This window comes from Panthera tigris, chromosome C1 (assembly GCF_018350195.1).
Source record: "Panthera tigris isolate Pti1 chromosome C1, P.tigris_Pti1_mat1.1, whole genome shotgun sequence".
NCBI lineage: Eukaryota > Metazoa > Chordata > Mammalia > Carnivora > Felidae > Panthera > Panthera tigris.
Genome location: NC_056667.1, coordinates 183765114 through 183786335, shown reverse-complemented (window position 1 = coordinate 183786335; position 21222 = coordinate 183765114). Strand labels below are relative to the sequence as shown.

Genomic DNA, 21222 nt, shown 5'->3' with positions numbered 1-21222 from the left:
GTCATATTTGCTTCCATGTCTTAAAGTTCCTTAACAAATTACTGTGAAATCAGGTTAGTTGGCACATGAATAAAAATGTACAACATAAATGAGTATATGTTTTTCTGCATATTATATGGCAGCATTTTCTTTGATAATCAACATGCCATCATAATATTGCCCTTAAGATCAGATATTATGTAACCTTAAATTATAGGAAACAGAATATGCCTGAGGAGCAATTCTGGAATATATAATTGGGAGCATGCAGTTGATAGGGTTTCCAAAGGTCTTGAGTCCAGTGATGGGAAGCTAGGTCATCGGGAAAACTTACTGCAACATTGGAGCTCCCATCTGAAAAGAGTACATGTAATTAATTAGGATGGGAAATATGTGCAGCAACTGTATTTTTAGATCTTCAGTGGATACTTCTTACCCCAGAGGATGCAGAAACACTGGCTAAACATGTTATGAATAGCATCTGCTAGAATGTAGCAAAGTATGTTTAACAGAGTATATGTTTTCCCTTGTGCCTTCGATTATTGAAGATATTTTAGGGGGACAAGTGCTAGAGGGAAATTTCTTTATGCAAATGTATTCCTGAATAGAAGGGAGAAAAAAAAGAGAAGGTTGTGTTACCTGCCAAAATTAATCCTTTAATTTGAAACTCTTTTAGATAGTGATTAAACTGAGAACAATAATAAGAAAATATATGCCAGATGAAGTAATTTTTAACCAGTGTCAGAAGCTTAGAACTGATCCCAAATAATTTCTCCTAACACTTTTCTTTCTCATTTGTCCTCTTTCCCCATGTAATAGTTTTGAATGGCACTCTTATGAAACAAATAACTAAATGCCAACCATATTTTTTTCATATCCTGACCAATATTTTGGCTGTTTTTCAGAAGAATTGGAATTTTGAAAATTAAATAAAGGTTTTTAAAATACCAACTTCAGAAAGTTTTATTTAATTTGTGGAATAATCTTGTTCTCTCTCTTTCTGTTTTGTTTTTTTTTTTTTTTAAATAGGGTCTTTATTAATTTAGTCTAGTTACTTAGTGCTTATATTAAATAATCTAATAAAAGTCAGGGTTATAACATAACGTTTCCCAAATGTGAAGCAGCATCTATTACAGGAGACAAAATCTTTATGCTGCGAAATGTAAAAACCATGTATAGAATTACAAGGCACCAAATGGTACTGTATATATTTTTTAAGTAGAATGTTTCTGTAGCAGAAGGAGGTGATCAGCTCCGGAAAAGATTGGTAGACAGCTATGTATCACTATAGTCTATTGAGAAAATGCTCTGAATTCATATTTCAGGGTTTTTTGTTTTTTTTTGTTTTTTTTTTAAAGTAAATTTTACCCCCAACATGGTGCTTGAACTCATGACCCTGAGATCAAAAGTCTCATGCTCTACCCACTGAGCCAGCCAGGCACCCCATATTTCAGAGTTTAGTGCTAATAATGTTCCTGATAATAATGTCTCCTGAAAGATACAGGTATGATTTAAGAATAAAAGTTAGGGGCATCTGGGTGGCTCAGTTGGTTAAGGGTCCGACTCTTGATTTTTGTCTCAGGTCATGATCTCACAGGTTCATGGGTTTGGGCCCCATAAAGGGCTCCATGCTGACAGTGCTGAGCCTGCTTAGGATTCTCTCTCTCTTCTCCTCTCTCAACCCCTCTCCTGATCACATGCTCTCTCTCTATCTCAGAATAGATAAAAAAACTTAAAAAAAAAAAAGAATAAAAGAATAAAAATTAATGTTCTTAAAGAATAAAAACCCCACCTTGTTTGTGTTTGTCAATAATGCCTGAATTGCTCCAGGTAGAGCTTTCAGCATGTGTGTGTGCATGTGCATGTGTGTATCTATTGATTTTTAGATAAATTTATATAACAATATGGCTTCAACATTTATTCTGAATTGTTGAATTATTTATTTTTGTCTGTTGATTCCTTTTGTATTATTACAAACACGGGATTAAGTGTATTGTAGGTTCCCAGACAAGTATGTTTTGAGGTTTCATTAATTCGTGTAAGTTATAATGGTACCTGAAATAATGTCGAATGCCAGAGGAATGCTATTTCATTTTCCATTTACTTTTACCCCAACGCAAAACATTGGGAATACAGATAGTCTTTAAAAGCTAAGCAGAGGGGCGCCTGGGTGGCTCAGTTGGTTAAGTGTCCGACTTCAGCTCAGGTCATGATGTCGCGGTCCGTGAGTTTGAGCCCCGCGTCGGGCTCTGTGCTGACAGCTCAGAGCCTGGAGCTTGCTTCAGATTCTGTGTCTCCCTCTCTCTCTGCCCCTCCGCTGCTCATGCTCTGTCTCTCTCTGTCTCAAAAATAAATAAAAACTTAAAAAAAAAATTAAAAAAAATAAAAGCTAAGCAGAAGGTGTAGAAAAGTTCCAGTAAATTTTATTGGGGTGTAGCTAAGCCATGCATTACAAAAGAAGACATGGACACTTCAGAAACCATCTTTGTTTTGCCTTTTTTTTTCTTTCCTCATTGAGAAGTCATTCCCACCACAGGTTTAACAATAATAGCTACAATTTATGCCTTTATGCTGTTACAATTTGATGATATACCACTGTCAGGCCCAGGTTAGAAACCCAGGCTGAGTTATTACATACTGCTGGGTAGTGATTTCGTGTGAACTGATTTATGGATAAATAATTCTATGTTCTTATATGGCACAGACAGTTTTTAATTTCTTTAACAAAGCATAGCTGAACAACAGAAAATTATATGCTGTACCACAGGGACACGGCCACCGAGGAGGATAAACTGATGCAATCAACGTCATGAGTTCTCCCGTTTTTACAAGGGGCTCCATCAGCAGTTAGTGTATTGTGGAAATAATACTGTGAATCAGAAGCCCCAAGGCTTAGCTCCAAGGTTGGGGTTTTTATTGATGCTCCTTTGCTGAGATCTCTTGCAGGGAGTTATGAGGTATGTAAGCCCCAGCTTTTAGATATTAAAGCTAATGTCTCGTTTTTTCCCATGCTGAATTTTCACTTTGCTTTAATGTTAAAATGCACCTAGAATACAAGAAAATTATTTATTGGGCTGTTTTATAAGAATACTGCCGATATCGTGCTGGCTTCGTGTATCTGTCTCATAGATTGACTTGTGGGCTTTATTCTAGAGTACCCCCAATGTATAACTGTTCTGTCAGCACCATCTATGTGCCATGGCAAACCACGAGAATTATCCTCATGTTCTTTCCGGGCAATCTGTCGCAGGCCCTCATGAAGTAAATATTTCTCATTTTTGAGGCACGGGGAGTAAAAGCTATCTCTTTGGTTTAATTTAAGAGTGGTTTCACTTAGCTATATATACAGTGGTAATAAGCTTTTCTACTCAATTGTGAGCTCCGTAATTACAGGGATAGTGTGTATAAGGGCTGTCTTTGCATCATAGTGAATTGTGCTGGGGAAACAAAAGAAAAATTTGTTGAATGAATGGATGATTTGTGGTTAGTACAAATTTTCTATTTGATTGATTATATTGTATTATCACTACATTTTATTTTATCCCCAGAAGTGACTGACTTTCTGAAAACTTGAATCAAATATTGATGAACTATACTGTGTATTAATCACCATTCTTCTTTTCATAGAGTTAGAGGTAAATAATACCAATGATATGGAGCATGCTTCCACTGAGAAGAATATGTGGATTCTGTGAGATAGGTTACACACTGATAAAAATAACAAATGTGAACACAAAGAGCATTCTTGAGATTTCTTTTTGAGATAGGTCAACTCTTTGACTCTGGCAGAATACTCCATCGGGAGAGTAAAAAAAACTGGTTTCCATTACTGCATCTTTTTAATTTTAGACAAAAATTGCCTCCATTTCCAACCTAATTTTATGTCAGTAATGGGAATTTACCTACAATTGAATTTTGTCATTTGGTCTAAAGGCATTGTACAAAGAGTGTGTAGATCCTTTGTATTTTAGCGAGCAGACTTGTCTGGATAGAAACAATTTTATTTATTATATTGTGCTCGATTCAGTCACATTAACATTTTTATGAATTTAAAACCCCAAATAAAGTCCCATAATTTGTGACTCAAAGACCTTGAAACTGCATCTGTAATAGTCCTCAGCACCAGGTATTTTGCAAATGTTTGCAGATGATAAATTCCTTGGAAATAGGAAAGACAGACTTGGGAAATGGTGTCTCTGAAATGGCACTGTCGTGGGAGATCGTTTTCTTCTAGAGAAGTCTCAAGTGTAGCTGGCTTTTCAGTCTTCTGTGCTTGTCACCTGTTCGCTCGTTGGTCTTACATATTCTGTTGTTTAACATTAAATATCAAGTCCCTGTCTGATGTGTGACTGTGGATGAACCATTGACCAGACTCTTCAGAGGCCCATCATATGTGTGAACATTGGCACATAAGCAGAGCTGAGAAGAAAGGTTTTTGGTCCAGTAGCTAGAAAACTTGTCAGATGAAGCCCAGACCTAGTCCTGGCTGTCATCCACTGATGTGCTTGAAAAGTCACTCTTCAGCTCACATCCAGGTATAACACTAACCCCTTGCTGTCCTCATGAAAATGAACTAATGCTTTGAAAAAAAAAAAAAAAACTTCACAAACTGTAAAGTAACATAAAAGGGTATTATGATAAAGTAAATTCTTTATAAGATACACAGATTGACCAAGAATATTTCCTGCAATGCTATGTAGAGAAAAGGCTTGGTTGATCAGGGTTGGAATTATTTTCAAGGAGAATTTGAAGAATGTGTATGATTTCCTGAAGTGAATGTTGGGGATCCGTACTCAGACTGAGTGTGAAATGTATTCAGGGGAAAAAATGGGAACTGTCATTTATTGAGCATTTACTATATGCCTGGCTGGGCTTGAGGGGTGTGTGTGTGTGTGTGTGTGTGTGTGTGTGCACGCACACATGTGCCCCGCATGCATATACCACTATCTAATTGAATCATAAGTTTTTCTCACTTTTCAGATAGGGATTGTAAAACCTAATCATAAAGCATGAGGTTTGACAATTCTATTCGTATACTTACAGTTATGCAGTTTTTCTCCAACACTGCAAGTCAGATCTCCCCAGGAGGTACATGGCTTGTTGTTTCTTCCTCATGCTCCTTTGCTGCACTGTAACAGTCAGTGGGGTCTGTATCCCAGTGGGGGGGAGCTAGGAAGAGGCTGCTAGTGGTTATATTTAGACACACTTGTCTGGACTTTTCAGCTCTTTTCCCTTCTTAGAATGGTGCCTTCTTTTAATCCACCTGCACTCACTATAGGTTAATCTTCCTATCACTTTGCTTTGGTCATGTTACATCTACACTAAAAAACTCCCAAGGATCTATTTTCCCCGAATATTTACTAATCATTCACTGTGGGTCAATCCCCAGTGCTAAATTCTCATTCTCATTTAAAGCCTTGTGGCACCCCTCAAGGGCAGACAGTGTTTTATCCCCATTTTACAGATAATGCAAACAGAGACTTGGAGAGACTACACAACTTCCTCAAAGTCTCATAGCTACCAGGCAAAGGAGCCTGCACCAACTCTAGGACTTGCTCCTGACCTCTGACCTACACAATGTGTTACTGAGTCAGGCATTCGAGGCCTTCCAAAGTTGGAACCAGGCTGTTTTCCAGTCTTTTCTGTGCCTCATACCTGAACCATTGTGATTTACAGGATTCTAAGAAGAGTGAGAGCATGGTATTTGAAGTGAATCTGGTTTTAGTGATTGCCTGGTGATACCACCCATGGTAATGCAACCCTTCTGAACTTCATTTCCCTTGGAGTTTTGAAAATAGATATCTAGGGGTGAAGGTCCGATGGAGAATTGGAGATGCACTTCCGATGTATCTGGTGGTGCAAAAAATGAGAGACTGAAGGGAAAGAGATTGTTGTAATGTTTTTGTTACTTTTAAAGTAGGGGAGATCTGAACCTACTTATGGGTGGAAGGAAAGGAGGCACTGAAGAGCAAGGATGGAAGAAATGAGTAGGGAGGGGAGGAGGGGTAGAATAAGATAGGACAGGAGGGGAGAGACATAATTCATATGCAGTCTCCCTTTTTGATTTAAAATAATGAGGGCCTTTGGAGTGCCTGGGTGGCTCAGCTGATTAAGCGTCTGGCTCTTGATTTTGGCTCAGGTCATGATCTCATGGTTTGTGAGTTGGAGCCCTGAGTCAGGCTCAGTGCTGGCAGTGCAGAGCCTGCTTGGGGTTCTCTCTCTCTCTCTCTCTCTCTCTCTCCCTTTCTCTGCCCCTCCCCTGCTCACACTCTGTCTCTCTAAAAATAAATAAATAACATTAAAAAATAATGAGCGTCTTCTACAGGCCTATGACCCAATTAAAGATTAAAAGATAATAAATCATTAAAAAAAAAAGAACTTTGAGTCAACATTTGTAAAAATAACTTGACAATGTCTTTTTTTAAAGAAGCGTTAAAAATGTCTAAATAATTACTGTAAACAGCCAATTGTTGAGATTAATTATATCCAGGCTCTGTACTAAGTCAGGGCTTTTCATTCAATCTTCACAGTATTCCAAAGTGGCCACTACTTCTGTTGTTCCGTTTTATATAGAGAGGCTTGAGGTATGGAGAAATTTAAGTAACTTTCTGAGGTTACATCGCCCGTGGAAGAGCCAGGGTGTGAACCGAGGCAATTTCACTTGGAAGCCTGCATTCTTAGTCACTGTTATACTGCTTCCCAGTTTGATTTCCTCAATTAACATTTGACTTCTAGCCCAAGAAATATTTTTATCTATTTTATATTGGGGAAGGAAGACTGTATCTAAGGAATGTATTTCCAAAGAGGGTTAATGCATCAGACAAAGTGCCTGTTTGGGGGGAAGGCTTATGAAAAAGAGGTACTCCAAGGAGACCAGCCTTCTGGACATGGCTGTCCCAGCAGACCTTGCATGCACTGACCCTGGTAGATAGTAGAGCAAAGAACGTGACTTCTGGGACCATGCAGGTGAGTTAATATGGTTGAGAAAGGAGCACGTGCCACTTCCCATTGCCTGAATGTAGCATGCCTCAACAGCTCTCTTTCAAGATGCAGAAACCAACCTGTAGCAGCTGCTCTCTCTGGAGGTATTAAGTGTTGCAAAGACACCTGTGTGTGCCTCATTCCAGCCCAGACAAGCCTTCTTCCGGCTCATCAAGGTGGGGGGCGGGGGGGGGGGGGGGGGGGGGGGGGGGGAGGTAGAATTTACCTAAATGGAGATTAGATTACCTAATTTCCATGAGAGTGATTTGTCTATCATATCCTGCAGAGATCCCTCCCCCAATACCCTTTTTTGTATTGAAGTACAATTTACATACAGTAAAATGTATGCATATTAAGCGTTGCATTTGATGAATTTGACAATTTTTATACCCATGCAACCACCAGCCAAACCAAGAAAATCCCCTTATGTTTCTTTCCAGTCAGTTGCCCCTGCCGTCCAGAGGTAACCGCTTTCTGACTTCAATCCCATAGGTTAGTCCTGTAGTCTTGCCTGTTCTTGTATTTTTATATAAATTAAATCTTACAGAGATATTCTGTTGTGTCTGACTTGATTATGGCATATTTTTCCCGTGGAATACTACTCAACAAGAAAAAGGAGTGAGCAGTGACATACACACTGCAGAATGGGTGAACCTCCCCTAGAGTTGTGCACTGCACAATGACAACTTCCAGAGTCGTTTGCTTCATGTTACCTTTGTCTTCTTAGTCACCAAAATACCCACGAAATCGGCTTCCTCCACTTGTCATGTCTATCATAGGGCACAATTGCTGACCTCACTTTTCTCCCCTCCAGTTGCTTATGACAAAATACTGTGTCTTTAGACCATGGTCAATTTATACTCAACTCGTGGGCTATCTTGATAATGATTTTTTGAAAGGGATTTAAAATAATGTAGTGATTTTTTAAAAAGGAAATATGTTAGCCATGTTGCGTGTTATCTTTTTTAGTATTTTCAAATGTCAGAAAGAGTAAAGGAAGCCAGGAAGCAGACCCAGGCTCTGATGGGTGCTTGTCCAGTGAGCCCTGGATGTTCATTTCACGAGACTGCTTTATGCTGCGTTGCTGTGCACTTTTCATTGTCATGAGAGAGAATGTTAGGAAAACTATCCCCACAAGAAAACAGCTTTTCTTGGCAAGTGAAATGTGACTTAAGGAGCCAGAACTGCAGACATACGGTACTATGAATGAGAGCTGTGTTACTTTATTGGATCTGAGTCCAGGCACTATTTATACTGCAGCATATTCAGCACCAGATTGTTAAATCTTAATACTGAAACAGTGCATCATTTTAATATTTTTGTTCTGTTTATTCCCTGTTTTCAAGCATTATGTCAAGCATTGCGCATTCATTGATTTCATCTTGGACAGGACACGCCCTGACCAGAAAGTTCATTTCCTATTATTGGAATTTTACCCCAGAGCTATAAAGCATCATTTCGCGAAGCTTTTAAAAGTTCACTTGGGTGTACAGGTGTTCTCTGTCTTTGATGATAAAAAATATTTTGAAAGAACACTGTAGTTGGACCCACCTGTATTGTCAAAAATTTCTATTTCTTTTCTTTCACCAAAACAACTGTTTTAGTGGAATGTATGTATGACAATTTCTGACACCTTGGGGACCATTGGGCTTTTCACAGCATACAAATAAAATTTTTGTCCCTCTGTGTTTGTGAAATGGGTTTTTCTTGATCTTTTCTTTATTTTTCTTCATCAATGTTATATGTGCCCTATGGACACAGATATATGGACCAGATAAGATGCGTCCATCTTATGACTAAGTTAGCATTTTCACCACGTGTTGCTGAAGCTATCGGAAGAATCTTCTTGTCACAAGGGTATTCCTAAAATCACTGCTCTATATAGTGTAAGTTTGACCAGGATTTTTATTCTCTCTCCATTGTCATGCATGTTTACCATATGCAGCAGGAAACCCACAGGGAAATGGTAACCATTGTCACTCTAAAAAGAGCAGAGGAATAAAATTGAAAAAAAAAAAAAAGGAAGCTGAAGGCATCTCTGCTATTTCTGATCTGTGGTCAGTCATTGTGCTATTGGAAAATAACCCCTCTGCCTGGTGAAACACGAATCTGGAAGTGAACTCTAACTGGTTCATCAGCTCCAAATGCTGTTTGCACTGGGGATCACACCACAGTCAGGATGTGACTGTGTGTGTGCTGAGCCCACACACAGGAATTTTCTTGTACAATTCAAAACCAAATCTTATATTTACTTAAGGCTTGCTTTTTTTTTTTTTTTTTTTTTTTTTTTTTGTCTATGAAATCAGCAGTCCGGTATATTTAGCATCAGTCTTAAGTTAGAATGTGAAACAAGACTTTGGGGGAAGGAAGTATCCGTATGGTTTTCTAAGTAATTTAAGAAACAGGAAAACATAAAAGAACTGATTGTCCATGATTAAACCTCAATCCTTTCATTCTCATCTTCCTGTATAGTTAACTCAGTTGTCGGCCAGAAAGAAATAGGTTATTGCACTGGGTTGTAAAATATCTCTGAATGGGCCTTGAATGTTGACTATCGAATGACCTTCTTAACATTGAACAAACAATGAGAAGGTTTAATAAATAGCAGAAATGTGTTTATTATGTTTTTCTTCTCTTTGCAGGAATAATCAAGCTGGGGAGGTGGAACCCTCTCCCCCTCAGCTATGTGACAGATGCCCCCGACGCAACAGTGGCCGACATGCTGCAAGATGTCTATCATGTTGTGACGTTGAAAATCCAATTACAAAGGTGGGTGTCTCTGAACATCTGCCCTTCCGCACTCGTGGAGCTGCTCCGTCACTCAGAGAGTCACTGCAGAGATTAGCACGTCCTGTCTTGGTTGATTTCTAGACACTGGATGAAATGAGAAAAAAAGGAGAGAGAGGAGGGACCCTTCACCAGGCATCTTTATAGTCCACATTCCAACTGTTTTATGTTTTGTTTTCAGAAGCAGTGAAGTGGTAACCTAGGGGAAGCTTGATAAATCATTAAAAATCTGTGGCCCTTAAAGGGGAACTTTCCACAGCCCCTAATTTAATGGGTTCTCTGTTTAAACACTTAGCACATACAATTTGAAGAATAAACACTTCTGCTGTTTTTGGGTTTGCGTTTTGAGGGCTGACTTCTGTGCAAGTGTAGCAGGCTTCCCAGGAAGGTGCTGGCACTGGGCATCTTTTTCTTCCCTTTCTGGTGGCTGCCTCGAAGAAGCACACTCTGCGGCCTGCAGAGGTTCTGGAAGTGATTTTATTTTTTCAGGTACAGCATCCAGAGCAAGTTATGCCTCTAAAGAATCTAGAGGTTCTCTGCAGAGTCTTGTATTGTAATGCCTATAAGTCATATGGTTTAAGAGATGTTGTCCTTTAGTGTAAGGGTTTTGAATTTGCTCATTTTGGAGAATCTGTACTTTAATGGGGACCCAACATCCCCATCCTTGCCTAGGAATGCTTTAGTGTCCTATCTTAAAAGTTATTTTTTGGTTAGGAAAGCAACATCTCTGAATCGTTCAATGAGAGTGAAGAGTGAGCCTTCACGCTTTGAATTGAAAGGAACATTTGTTTACATTTAACGTTAGGGATGTCCAATAACTGAACTTGTATTGTGGAAGTTTGTAATCACATTGCCATGCCATTCCCATCAACAGATTGGAAAAGCCATATTTTAAATCGTTAACAGTTCTTCATATCTGAAGTGACTATTTTTCTTAGAGAGACCGAGTGGGGCTTTGTCCAAGTCCTAGAGAAGCAGTTTTGCTCTCCTTCCCTCATGTAGGGCCCACACGGGACCCTGATCTTTAGCACTTTTCCTATTGCTGGCACAGGACCCAGGAGCAACTGCCACACTCAGAACCCCCTGCAGCCAGGGCCCTTTGTTGAGGTCTGCATGGTGTTCATTCTTGCTCTGTTTCCCAGTTGTTCGAAGTTGGAAGACTTGCCTGCGGAGCAGTGGAATCATGCCACAGTCCGCAATGCCTTAAAGGAACTGCTCAAAGAGATGAACCAGAGCACATTAGCCAAAGAATGCCCTCTCTCCCAGGTCAGTATATCCAGGTGGGGTTCTGGGAAACGAAGAAAGCCACTGGTGGACTTTCTCGCAAGAGGGGCACGCCTGCTCAGACAGCTGTCCTCTATCTTTTATTATAGTTACTCTGCACTCTAGGTGGAAAAAACATGGAGGTTGTGGTGTTTGTTTTTGTTTTTGTTGTTTTGTTTTAGCGTAGAAGTTTTCACTTCCCGAGAGCTTTGATGTAATGGGCATACATGAAAACATTTCACATTCACAGTCTTTAACTTCTCACGTGTATCACAGGAGGTAGGTATCAGTGTCTCCACTTTATCGATCAGGAAACCAAGACTCAGAGAAGCACTTTGCCTTCCCAGGCTTCCTCAGTAGGCTAAGTGGCAAGTTGAGATCCTAATCCAGACCTCCCCTCCCAAGGTTCAGGCTCCAGACCATTCATTTTTTTACTTAGTCAACGGAGTGAGTCAACTATGTCAGACCCATCTTAATTTTTTTTTGTTTAGTTTTTGAGCATTTCCCCTGGCTAGCAAAGAAAGATGATCTTTACATCACATACACTTGTATAGTTTCTGCTGTGATTCTGCCACATGAAAATATATCATGAGAAAAAGAGGTATTCCATTTTTAGTGAAGCGATGAGAAGCTAAAGGCACAAAAATAAGAGGTAGACAAGATCAAAGGAAGGAACAGAGTGGGAAAGGGCTGCCTTTTCCATTTGTGTTCATGGGCAAGGGACCCACTTTTTCTAATGATGCGGTAATATTTTGGTGGCTATGGTCAGCGGCTTAGGACTGCTGTGAAATGAACTCGGGTTGACATTGTTTAAAGCTATGAATGGAAATCCATTTCCTGTGTGAGTTGCTACACTTGATTTAAGACAATGGACTAATTACATGTCTGTCAAGTTCAAGGGAAGGTGACAAGAATGTAGAAACTTGATGTGCCCTGATCTGTGTTCTAGGATAATAGAGTCTTTGGGGGGAAGCAGGAAGCCTGCTGGTTAAGAGCATGCATTCTGGAATCAGTTAGATCTGGATTCATGTCCTGGTTTACAGGCCTCTATGACCTCACTTTTACAAGCCTTTTTCTTTGTCAGTAAAACCAGGATAGTAATAGTTCTAAGTCATATAATGAGGAGTAAATGAGATAAATCACATAAATTCCTGGCCTGGTGTCTGGCATACAATGATTTTGCATAAACAGTATCAGCTATTATTTAAAAAAAATTTTTTTAAGTTTATTTATTTTGAGTGAGAGAGAGTGAGTGGGGGAAGAGCAAGGAGAGAAGGAGAGAAAAGATCCCAAGCAGGCTCTGTGCTGTCAGTGGGGAGTCTGACATGGGGCTCGATCCCATGAACTGTGAGATCATGACCTGAGCTGAAATCAAGAATTAGATGCTTAGCCGACTGAGCCACCCAGGCACCCCCAGTATCAGCCATTATTATTGAGACATGATATTGTTGGTGTGAACTGAATATTTTTCATGTGTGTTGTGGAGCATGTTTTAGAATTTAAATCCTCTGAGATGCTATTAATCTTTTTTTTCCCCAAATATTCAAGAAGGTATGTATCTGAGTAGTAGGTAGCTAGGTAGAAAGGAACACTGGTATTTCTTGACCATCAGTTATGTACTTAATCTTGTGCTTACAGCTTTCACACAGGCCACTTCAGTACTTACCTGTAGGTATGTATCCAGGTGCTAACACTTATTGCTAGGATTTTCATTTATTCCAGTGTGATTGCTTATGTAGTTATAAAAATAAAAATTTGAAGTTATTCTGATCATATACAGGTATTGGATAAAGAAGAGTTAGGAAAAATAATTCATTTGTCCTGACTTTTACAGTCACAGTTAATTGTTTCTTGGATTTATATGGAAGTCAAAATGGGCTTTACTTGGAAGTAGACAAGCTCCTAACTTAATATTACCAATTCAGAATTTTATCCAGGGCTGTTAGAGCCAATGGAAATTTGGCCATCACTGATCTATCATGATTATCAAGTTTAGTTATCACTGTAATATGTGGCTAGAGAGACAGCATGAGTGGAAAGAACCTAGACTGGGAGCTGAGAGCCCTAGCTGCCATCTCCCCCATTCATTTATTTTTGCTGGGTGTGTGATCCCAGGCAAGCCCACCTGCCTTGAGGACCTCGCTGAATTCATTTGTAAACTGGGCATGATTGTTATCTATGCATATTTCACATAATTTGCAGGGTTGTCTTGAGGTTTGATTGAGACCACCTTTATCCCCACCATGAAAACCTCTTTCCCCCCCCATTTTCTATTCTCATTACTTGCCGCCACACCCCCTCCTCCACCCCTGCTGGTTGCCCAGCCTGAAAAGTTTCTTCTCTATCACTCTAATGTTTGATCCTGTGGATTCTACTGCCTTCATATCTGAAATCTTCCTCCTTTGTGCCATTTCCTCGTTTAGACTTAACCACCTTTTAACCTTTGTCCCATCATCTGCTTTTCCAACACTGAGAACTTGCCATTTCCTCCTCTGCAAGCCTCCAGTGACTGCCTCTGCCCTGCCCAAAAGAGGTACAGACTGCATTAACATAGCCTAGAAGAATTGTTCACATGACACCATCCAGCCTGACTTCTCACCGGAGCCACCACCTTCCCCTTTTTACCTGCATCCTCTTTGTACTCCAGACACATGGAATGAATTACTTTAGAACATTTGCCATTGCTCTAATGTCCCCAAAATATTCCTGAGGGTGGGAGCAACCCTTAGCATTACAAGTCTAACAAAGCAACTTCTGGTGATATTTTTAAAAAATCATGCAAAATTTATATTCTGCTCCATATACCTGTGTTTTTGATATTTGTTTTTGATGCCATAAAAATCACTTTACCTGTACTTCTCCTCCTGTTCATGTGAGACTGGCCTTCCAGGGAGATACACCATGCTAATGTCTGGCTTTGGTAGCCCTGTACACAATGCTGGTGTTGTTAGGGTCCTTCAGTTTGATCCTTGCTTGCTTTTACATATATGATTTCTTCTGGCTAGTATGCAGTGCTCTCTTGTACTTGATGAAGTCATCTCTCAAATTCAAGCTGGAAAGTCACTGCTGGTGAAGTACCCTGACCTCCTGGTTGAAGCAGTTGCTTCTGCTCTTGGTGGACTTTTGTATACACCCCTGTCACAGCGCTTATCACAGACTGTTATCAGTGCTACCTGCTGGTTCTCATCACTTGCTGGACTGCCCCGCAAGCAGAAGCCATCTCTCGTCCACCAGCACTTCTTCAGCATTCAGCACAACATATGCCTTGCAAGTAGTTGTTATTCTGATGCACAAGTTCTCAACTTGGCCCTGTTTATCTTGGAGTGAATAATTCTTTGTGGTGGGGGGCTGTCCTGTGTGTTGTAGGATGGCTAGCATCATCCCTGGCCTCCACCCACTAGGTGCCAGTAGCATGCCACCATCCCTCCCCTACCAGTTGTGACAACCAGAATGTCCCCAGACATCGCCAAATGTCCTATGAGGGGAGTAAATCACTCTTGGTTGAGAACCACTGATGTAATGTGTTTAATGAATTAAATATAAAAATGTTTTAGAAAGTGCTATAAACGGCAAAGTTTTATTATTTTTATGGTGTTCTTGGCAGCTCTAAAATGTTTTGAACTAGAAACACTGAATACAGTAATTTGGTGGTTGATGGCCAGTACATTTTCAGTCAAACAGGTCTCAATTCTATTACTTAAATTTGGGGGGAGATTTGATTTAGGGTTCTGGTATGCTGTGTGATTATGGAACATCTTATTGGAGTAGTCCTCAGTGAGCATGGACATATAATATGGGCCCCAGCATCAGTCCTACAGTTATTACCCTTAAACAGTCCAGATTATTCACTTAAATTGCATAGCTCAGTTGCCTTTCAGGGTGGAAATAAGCTCACCTAGTTTGTTTGAAGTTGTCATAGAACAGGTGCATACATTTTTAAGGTTCAATCTATGTAATGTGAAAAAGAATGCATTTTTGTTCTGAGAAGGTGAAACATAATTCAACAATGTATTCCATCAACATTACTGGGGTCCTAGTTAGGAGTCGGGCACTTTGCAATGGGTTGGGGATGCAGTGGGAAAGATGAGAGAGGAATACAGCTTTCAACCTAGGAAGACGAGAGTGGAGTATCCAATACTACCTACTTCAAAGCAGAAGGTAGGTTAGTGGACTGTGTGAAACAGACTTAGCTCATGAGTAAAAAAAAAACAACGACTTTTTTTGAAATAATTTTTCATTATCCCCAGGCCAAACTGTATTAGGTATTTCCTCTCTCAGATGTGGTGATTGTATAAAGGAATGATGGTTCAATGGCCAGTATCCATTTTCTTGAACATCCAGTGTCCTGCAGTTCAAAAGAGCAGCCTTTGAAGGCAGGAGAAAAGAAAAATGGAAAAGTCCATAAAAGGGCAACAATTACAGGCTGAGGCATATATATTTAAAGGGAGGGAAGTCATGATTTAGCTGTTCTCTGTCTGGCCAGATAGGTTGTGTTTGTGTATCTGTGTATTTATTTTTGCTTTCAGCTTTCCAAATGTGCTTAGGTGCTGACACCCTCATCCTTTTCCTCTGATGTCCCCCTGAGTTACCACTTGCAGCCTCTCCCTTCAGCCATATAGTCTGTCCCAAGCATCCTAACTTACCATACCTTAGGCATAGGTCTCTTATTAGATAGTCTTCTTTAACTGTTCCAGTTTGGAAACATGAACACATCTTTCTGTGGCTTACTTGTTTTTACTCAAGGAAGAGTTAAAAGAAAAAATCCCAGGTCCTTTGGGTGTTGATCCATTAAAATAAGTAGAGCTAACAGGACCTTCCTTGTCCACCTCATAGGTTATTATGTTGATCAAATGGAAAGACTGAGGAGACTCTTGTTAACTTAAAATTGCAACGAAAGAACAAGTAATTTGCAAATGCATATACCTTCCAGTGCTTTCCTGCAACCCCTTTAACATCCACATGTTCTCTGTGACTCTAGATATATTTTTTTAAACTTATTTTTGTGGTAAAAATACATAACATGAAGTTTATCATTCTAACCATGTTTAAGTTTATAAATCAGTGGCATTAATTACATTCACAGTGTTGTGCAACCCTCACGTCTATATTTTTCCAAAACTTTACATCATGCCAAACACAAAGTCTGTAACCATTATGTAATAACTCCCCATTCCCCTCTACACACCCAGATCCCCAGGTAACTTCTATTCTGTTTTCTGGCTGTATGAATTAATCTAGATGCCTCATAAAAGTAGAATCCTAGAATATTTGTCTTTTTATCTGGCTTATTTTGTTTAACATATAGATATCTTTTTAAAGTAGCTCTTGGGGGCACCTGGGTGGCTCAGTCAGTTGTCCGACTTTGACTCAGGTCATGATCTCACGGTCCGTGAGTTTGAGCCCCACCTTGGGCTCTGTACTGACAGCTCAGAGCCTAGAGCCTGCTTAGGATTCTGTGTCTCCCTGTCTCTCTGCCCCTCCCATGCTCATGCTGTGTCTTTCTGTCTCTCTCTCCCCTGGCTCAAAAATAAACAAACATTAAAATAAATAATTAAATGCTTCCCTTTAAAAAATAAAAATAAATAAAGCAGCTCTGTTCCATGCCCTTAACTGAGGTTTTATGGCTAAATATTTGAGGAACAAAATGACTGGCACAAGTTATTGAACTGTGAAAATGTTACTAGATTTCTACTATGATGGTGATACAGTGTTTATAGTCTTTTTAAGACATAGACTGTAGGATAATTATTTCTGTCATCCTGAGCAAGCCTTGCTCTTTTGGGGATCATTAAAGGACTAACACAAATCTGCAATATGCTAAAATAATCGGGCATTGAACTCAAGCAGCTGGTTGGGTTGGTAGAAAACACAAACTGACTATGTGCTCATCTACAGTCAAGTGGCTGATCACCTGTGTGAACCTGTATTGTCTTAACTAGTTGCCAACTGTCCCTTTCATTTAATCTTCAATTCACATATGCAGTGGGGATGCATCCTGCCTTGTGTTAACCAGTTGCCAACTGTCCCTTTAAGTTGTTTTCATGTGAGTTTGTTTTAGTTCTAGGCCCAACCTCATGACTCTTGTTGATGGAGGCTTACAAGTGACAGCTTGAAAAGAATCCCTCACTGGGTGATTGCCTTCAATGTATGAAATGATTGCATGGAGAGGAGAGAGCAGACACTCATTGAGTCTGTCTCTTGTGCTAGGCCTTTTACTCGGATCATCTCTCTGAATCCTTCCAGCCCTCTGAGGCAGGTAGCAACATCCCTCTTTCACCTTCGAGGGGGCCACTAGCAGATAAGCAAGCCACTCAGCCGCGCCTCAGGGGAGGAGCTCTCAGAGGTAGTCCTGCCCTACTCCAAAGCCCAGGGGAAGTGTTTCCTTCAACTAGAATGGCAAAGTTTTCAGTTCTGATAGTATAGCTCAGAAGCGGCGATAGAAAGGGAGAGCAAAAGGCTGCCAGATAACATTAACTGAATTTTTCATGACAAAGTAATTCCTCCAAATCAGTTTTTTCGCTTTAGTGTACTTGATTGAAGTATCATTATAATCTCATGTTTAATATGTAATTTAGCATACCGCAAAGCAGAATAAAAAAGCTGAAAATGAGCAAAGAACGCATATATTATTCATTGCCTGCATCATGCTCTCTGCTGTGTAGACATGGAAAGGGAAGCTATGAGATGCAGCCTCGCTCCCCCCACTCGGGTGCTCCTCTGGCTAAGACAGGGCACTCCTACTGACAGACGTGTAACCATTCACTTTGGTTTTAAGATGTTCTTTTTTATAGCAAGTGTATTATGTGTCTGCAGCTTAGCTGCTCTTAGTATAACACTGCTATTCAAACAAATAAATCTCACTAAGCCAAGGAGAATGTGGTAAAGGATATCCAATTATTTTACCTTTCTTTTCTTGGGGAGGAAAAGGGGGTGGTCAGGTCTCTGTCTTTCCAAGTGTGTTGTACAAATCATTTTAACCTGTGTTTAATGTTTTGCTTTTCCTATTAAGTTTTTTTCTAAGTTTTTTAATTTCATCTTAGAGAGAGAGCGCGCGCGCATGTGCATGGGAGGGGCAGAGAGAGAAGGAAAGAAAGAGAGCATCCCAAGCAGCCTCCATGCTATCAGCACAGAGACTGATGCGGGGCACGGACTCACAAACTGTGAGATCATGACCAAGAATCAGATACTTAACCAACTGAGCCACCCAGGTGCCCCTCCTATTAAGATTTATTTTATTTTTTATTAAAAAAATTCTTTTTAATGTTTACTTATTTTTGAGAGAGAGAGGGAGAGAGAGAGAGCAAGAGACAGAATCTGAAACAGGCTCCAGTCTCTGAGCTGTCAGCACAGAGCCTGATACGGGGCTCAAACTCATGAACCATGAGATCATGACTCGAGCTGGAGTCAGACCTTTAACTAACTGAGCCACCCAAGTGCCCCTAAATCGGTTTTAGGTTCTTTAGTTTTATCTGATTCTAAACTCCGTAATTAGCCCCTCTAAGGAATCTGTGGTCACAGCTTTATGTTTTGTTTTTGTCACCTTGTTTCTTAGTCTGTTTGTAGTATCTGCTACTGAGTTTGTACTAGCTGATGGAGGTGGTGGTGAATATTTCCTTTCTTTCGTTAATTAACTTCTCTTTTCGGAGACTCCTAGAATAATGTGGCCTGGTGGTAGTGTCTTTTTATGGTGTTTTCCATTGCCGTTTTACTTTGAGCAAGATGCTTCTTCATTCTGAGCTTCTTGGCCCTCAGTTTAGAAAATGGAACTATATCAGAGGTGACATCTATTCTCCGAGCTAGTCAAAAACAAAGAAGTGAGTTTAAAGTTTGTCTCAGGAGGCTAAAAGAAAATTTCTTTTTAGACAAGGCAGTCTAACTATAATAAGTATTAAAGCAATATATTTTATTGTTTAAACAATATCTGTTTAAAACAGTATAACATTCTCTTGCAGTTTGGTGTGTTGGAAATTCAAATTGGCTAGTAAACTTTAAAGTGACTGATTCTGGTATATTTTAATTCCTCAAATACCTTATTATTTTTTTTTTTAAATAACTTTCAAATATAACTGGAAAACTATGTGTAGGAGTGACTGCAAATGAGGAAACTTACATTTTATTCTTCACTTAAAATCTTCATATTTAAGATTTCATGATTAATTACAAAGGAGCCTGAAATTTTCCAAAAGTTTCTGTAGTTGGGAAGGCATTTTAAACCTTCTATTTATTTTAACACATAATATTTTTCATAGCATGGCTTGGTCTACAATTACCATTCATGGAGTGTTTATGGCTGTGACCGAGGACCTGAAGGGGCTGCCTGATTGCCCAGTGTATGTGTGCTCTCCCGTCTCCTTCCCACAGCCCACCACCTTGCCAAGTGAAGCTTGCTCAGTAAATGCAAGGTCATTTTAATGTAAGCCTCAGTAAAACATAATCACTTTAAGTATTAAAAAGAATAATACGCATCTCTTTCTGGTCATTTGTATCAGCATCGCTTTATAAAACCTGTGTGCTCAGGAGGTGGTTACATTCCTGGTTGAAAAAGCCCACTCAAATCTTTGTTCGTATGTTAAAAAAAAAAAAAAAAAAAAAAGTGGGGATCCTAAAAGTCCAATTGTGTGGTTGCTCTAGAATTATTGGAAAACATAAAAGAGCAATATAAAATACAAACCTATATACATATTTTTAAAAAGCAGTAAATGGAAATTAGATTTTTTTGGCAGAGTGGAAAGTAGGGGAGATTTTAATCATTACTCATCCCATTTTTGCAGCAACTGTATCTCATCAGGTCTAAGATGCTGTTGATTGTAAGATGCATCCCAATTTCAGTGACACTGAAGTATTTTAAAAATGTGACTGTAGAATGGATGAAATGTGGTAAATGCAGATTCTCTGCCCTAGGACCTCTGGAAAACATATTCCGAGTAGAGTAAAAGTATGTGCTGGGTCTGTGTTAGCTCCTTTCAGTTTGTGTATAATGAAGTAAATTTTGATCTTTTACAAACAAATTGACACTAAGATGACCTTAATATGTATCCAGAATATTCTAGTGAGGCCCAATGGTTCAAACTGACTGTGAGAATGTAGTAGTCTAATTTAGGGTTAGAGAATATCCATGTTTGAAAATGGAATAATAAGAAGTAACATGACCTTTTGTCTAAAATATCCCCCAGGTGTACCTCTTCTGTTTTGAAGTCTCACTGAAGATGAATTACAAAAATTCTTATCAGTGGAACTAGCTTGAGTGTCAACTAAATGTAAAGACCTGCAGGGAATTAATATGAATAAAATGTGCCACAAACTCAGAGAGACCTTTGAGTGACTAAAGATTCTCATTATCTAGGAAACTTTCTTTATTTGCTACTTGATTCCTTTGCTCAACTCATATTTTAAATCTGTTTTTCCCCCATGTGGTCTGTAGAGATGGAAACTCATTTATGGTAATCTGGGGAAAAGAATAAATCTGATTGAGGCTCTGGATAGCCAACTTCTCCTTTTTTAAATGAATTGTGTGAACCTGACTCTAGCATAGAATCTGGTGATGGAGACCATGATAGCCCAGATATTAACTTCCTTGCGACATAGATTGACTCTGGCCTTGTGCAGTGTCAATGAAATGCATCTGGAGCAAGGACAAAATAGGCTAAAGACTGAGGGAAATGTGGATTCTCTGGGGCCACACTGATGTGGGTTTGTGGCCTAGTCTTATGGGCTAGGAAGTTGAGGTACAGCTCCAGGTAGTAACTGAGACACTTTGCATTTTAGTCTGCTTTCCAGACCACTTTGCAATAGAAGATTTAGCTCAGTTTCCTATCACGGCCATATATCCTATGCCTTTCTAGAAGATAACATTCATATAAACAACACACAAAGATGACAAGTACATTTGCAATTATTCCTATACACCAGTGTGGCTAGTGCATCTATTATTAGGCTGCTTTCATGTTAAAATTTTCATTATTATGACATTTCAGTTTGGCATTTTAAATTTTCATCTCTGTCCCTTTTCATCTGTTCTATTTCAGGGACTCAGATGTCCCACATCAGAACTGTGTTAGACATGGGGGGGGGGAGGCGGGGAATGAAACAGACACAGTCACTGTCCTCAAGGGTTTCACAGACAAAGAGAAAAACTCAGCCCAGCCCAGAGAGGAAACTAGCCCAGCTAGCCAAGAGACATCTTTACTTCTTTGTTAATAACACACAGAGCAG

General features: G+C 39.6%; 1 protein-coding gene across 4 annotated transcripts in view; it reads left to right on the top strand.

Moving 5' to 3' along the window:
* The window catches only part of SATB2 (SATB homeobox 2), a 218691-nt gene that overhangs the window by 65772 nt on the left and 131697 nt on the right, over window positions 1–21222 (top strand). For all 4 annotated transcript variants that reach the window (XR_006220874.1, XM_042995010.1, XM_007094730.3 and 1 more), the window contains exons 4-5: window positions 9603–9729; window positions 10890–11013. Coding sequence is in view for 3 of the 4 variants with exons in the window: in XM_042995010.1 (XP_042850944.1) it covers window positions 9603–9729; window positions 10890–11013 (251 nt within the window). In the remaining variant the exon portion in view is untranslated. The remainder of the gene's footprint in view (window positions 1–9602; window positions 9730–10889; window positions 11014–21222) is intronic.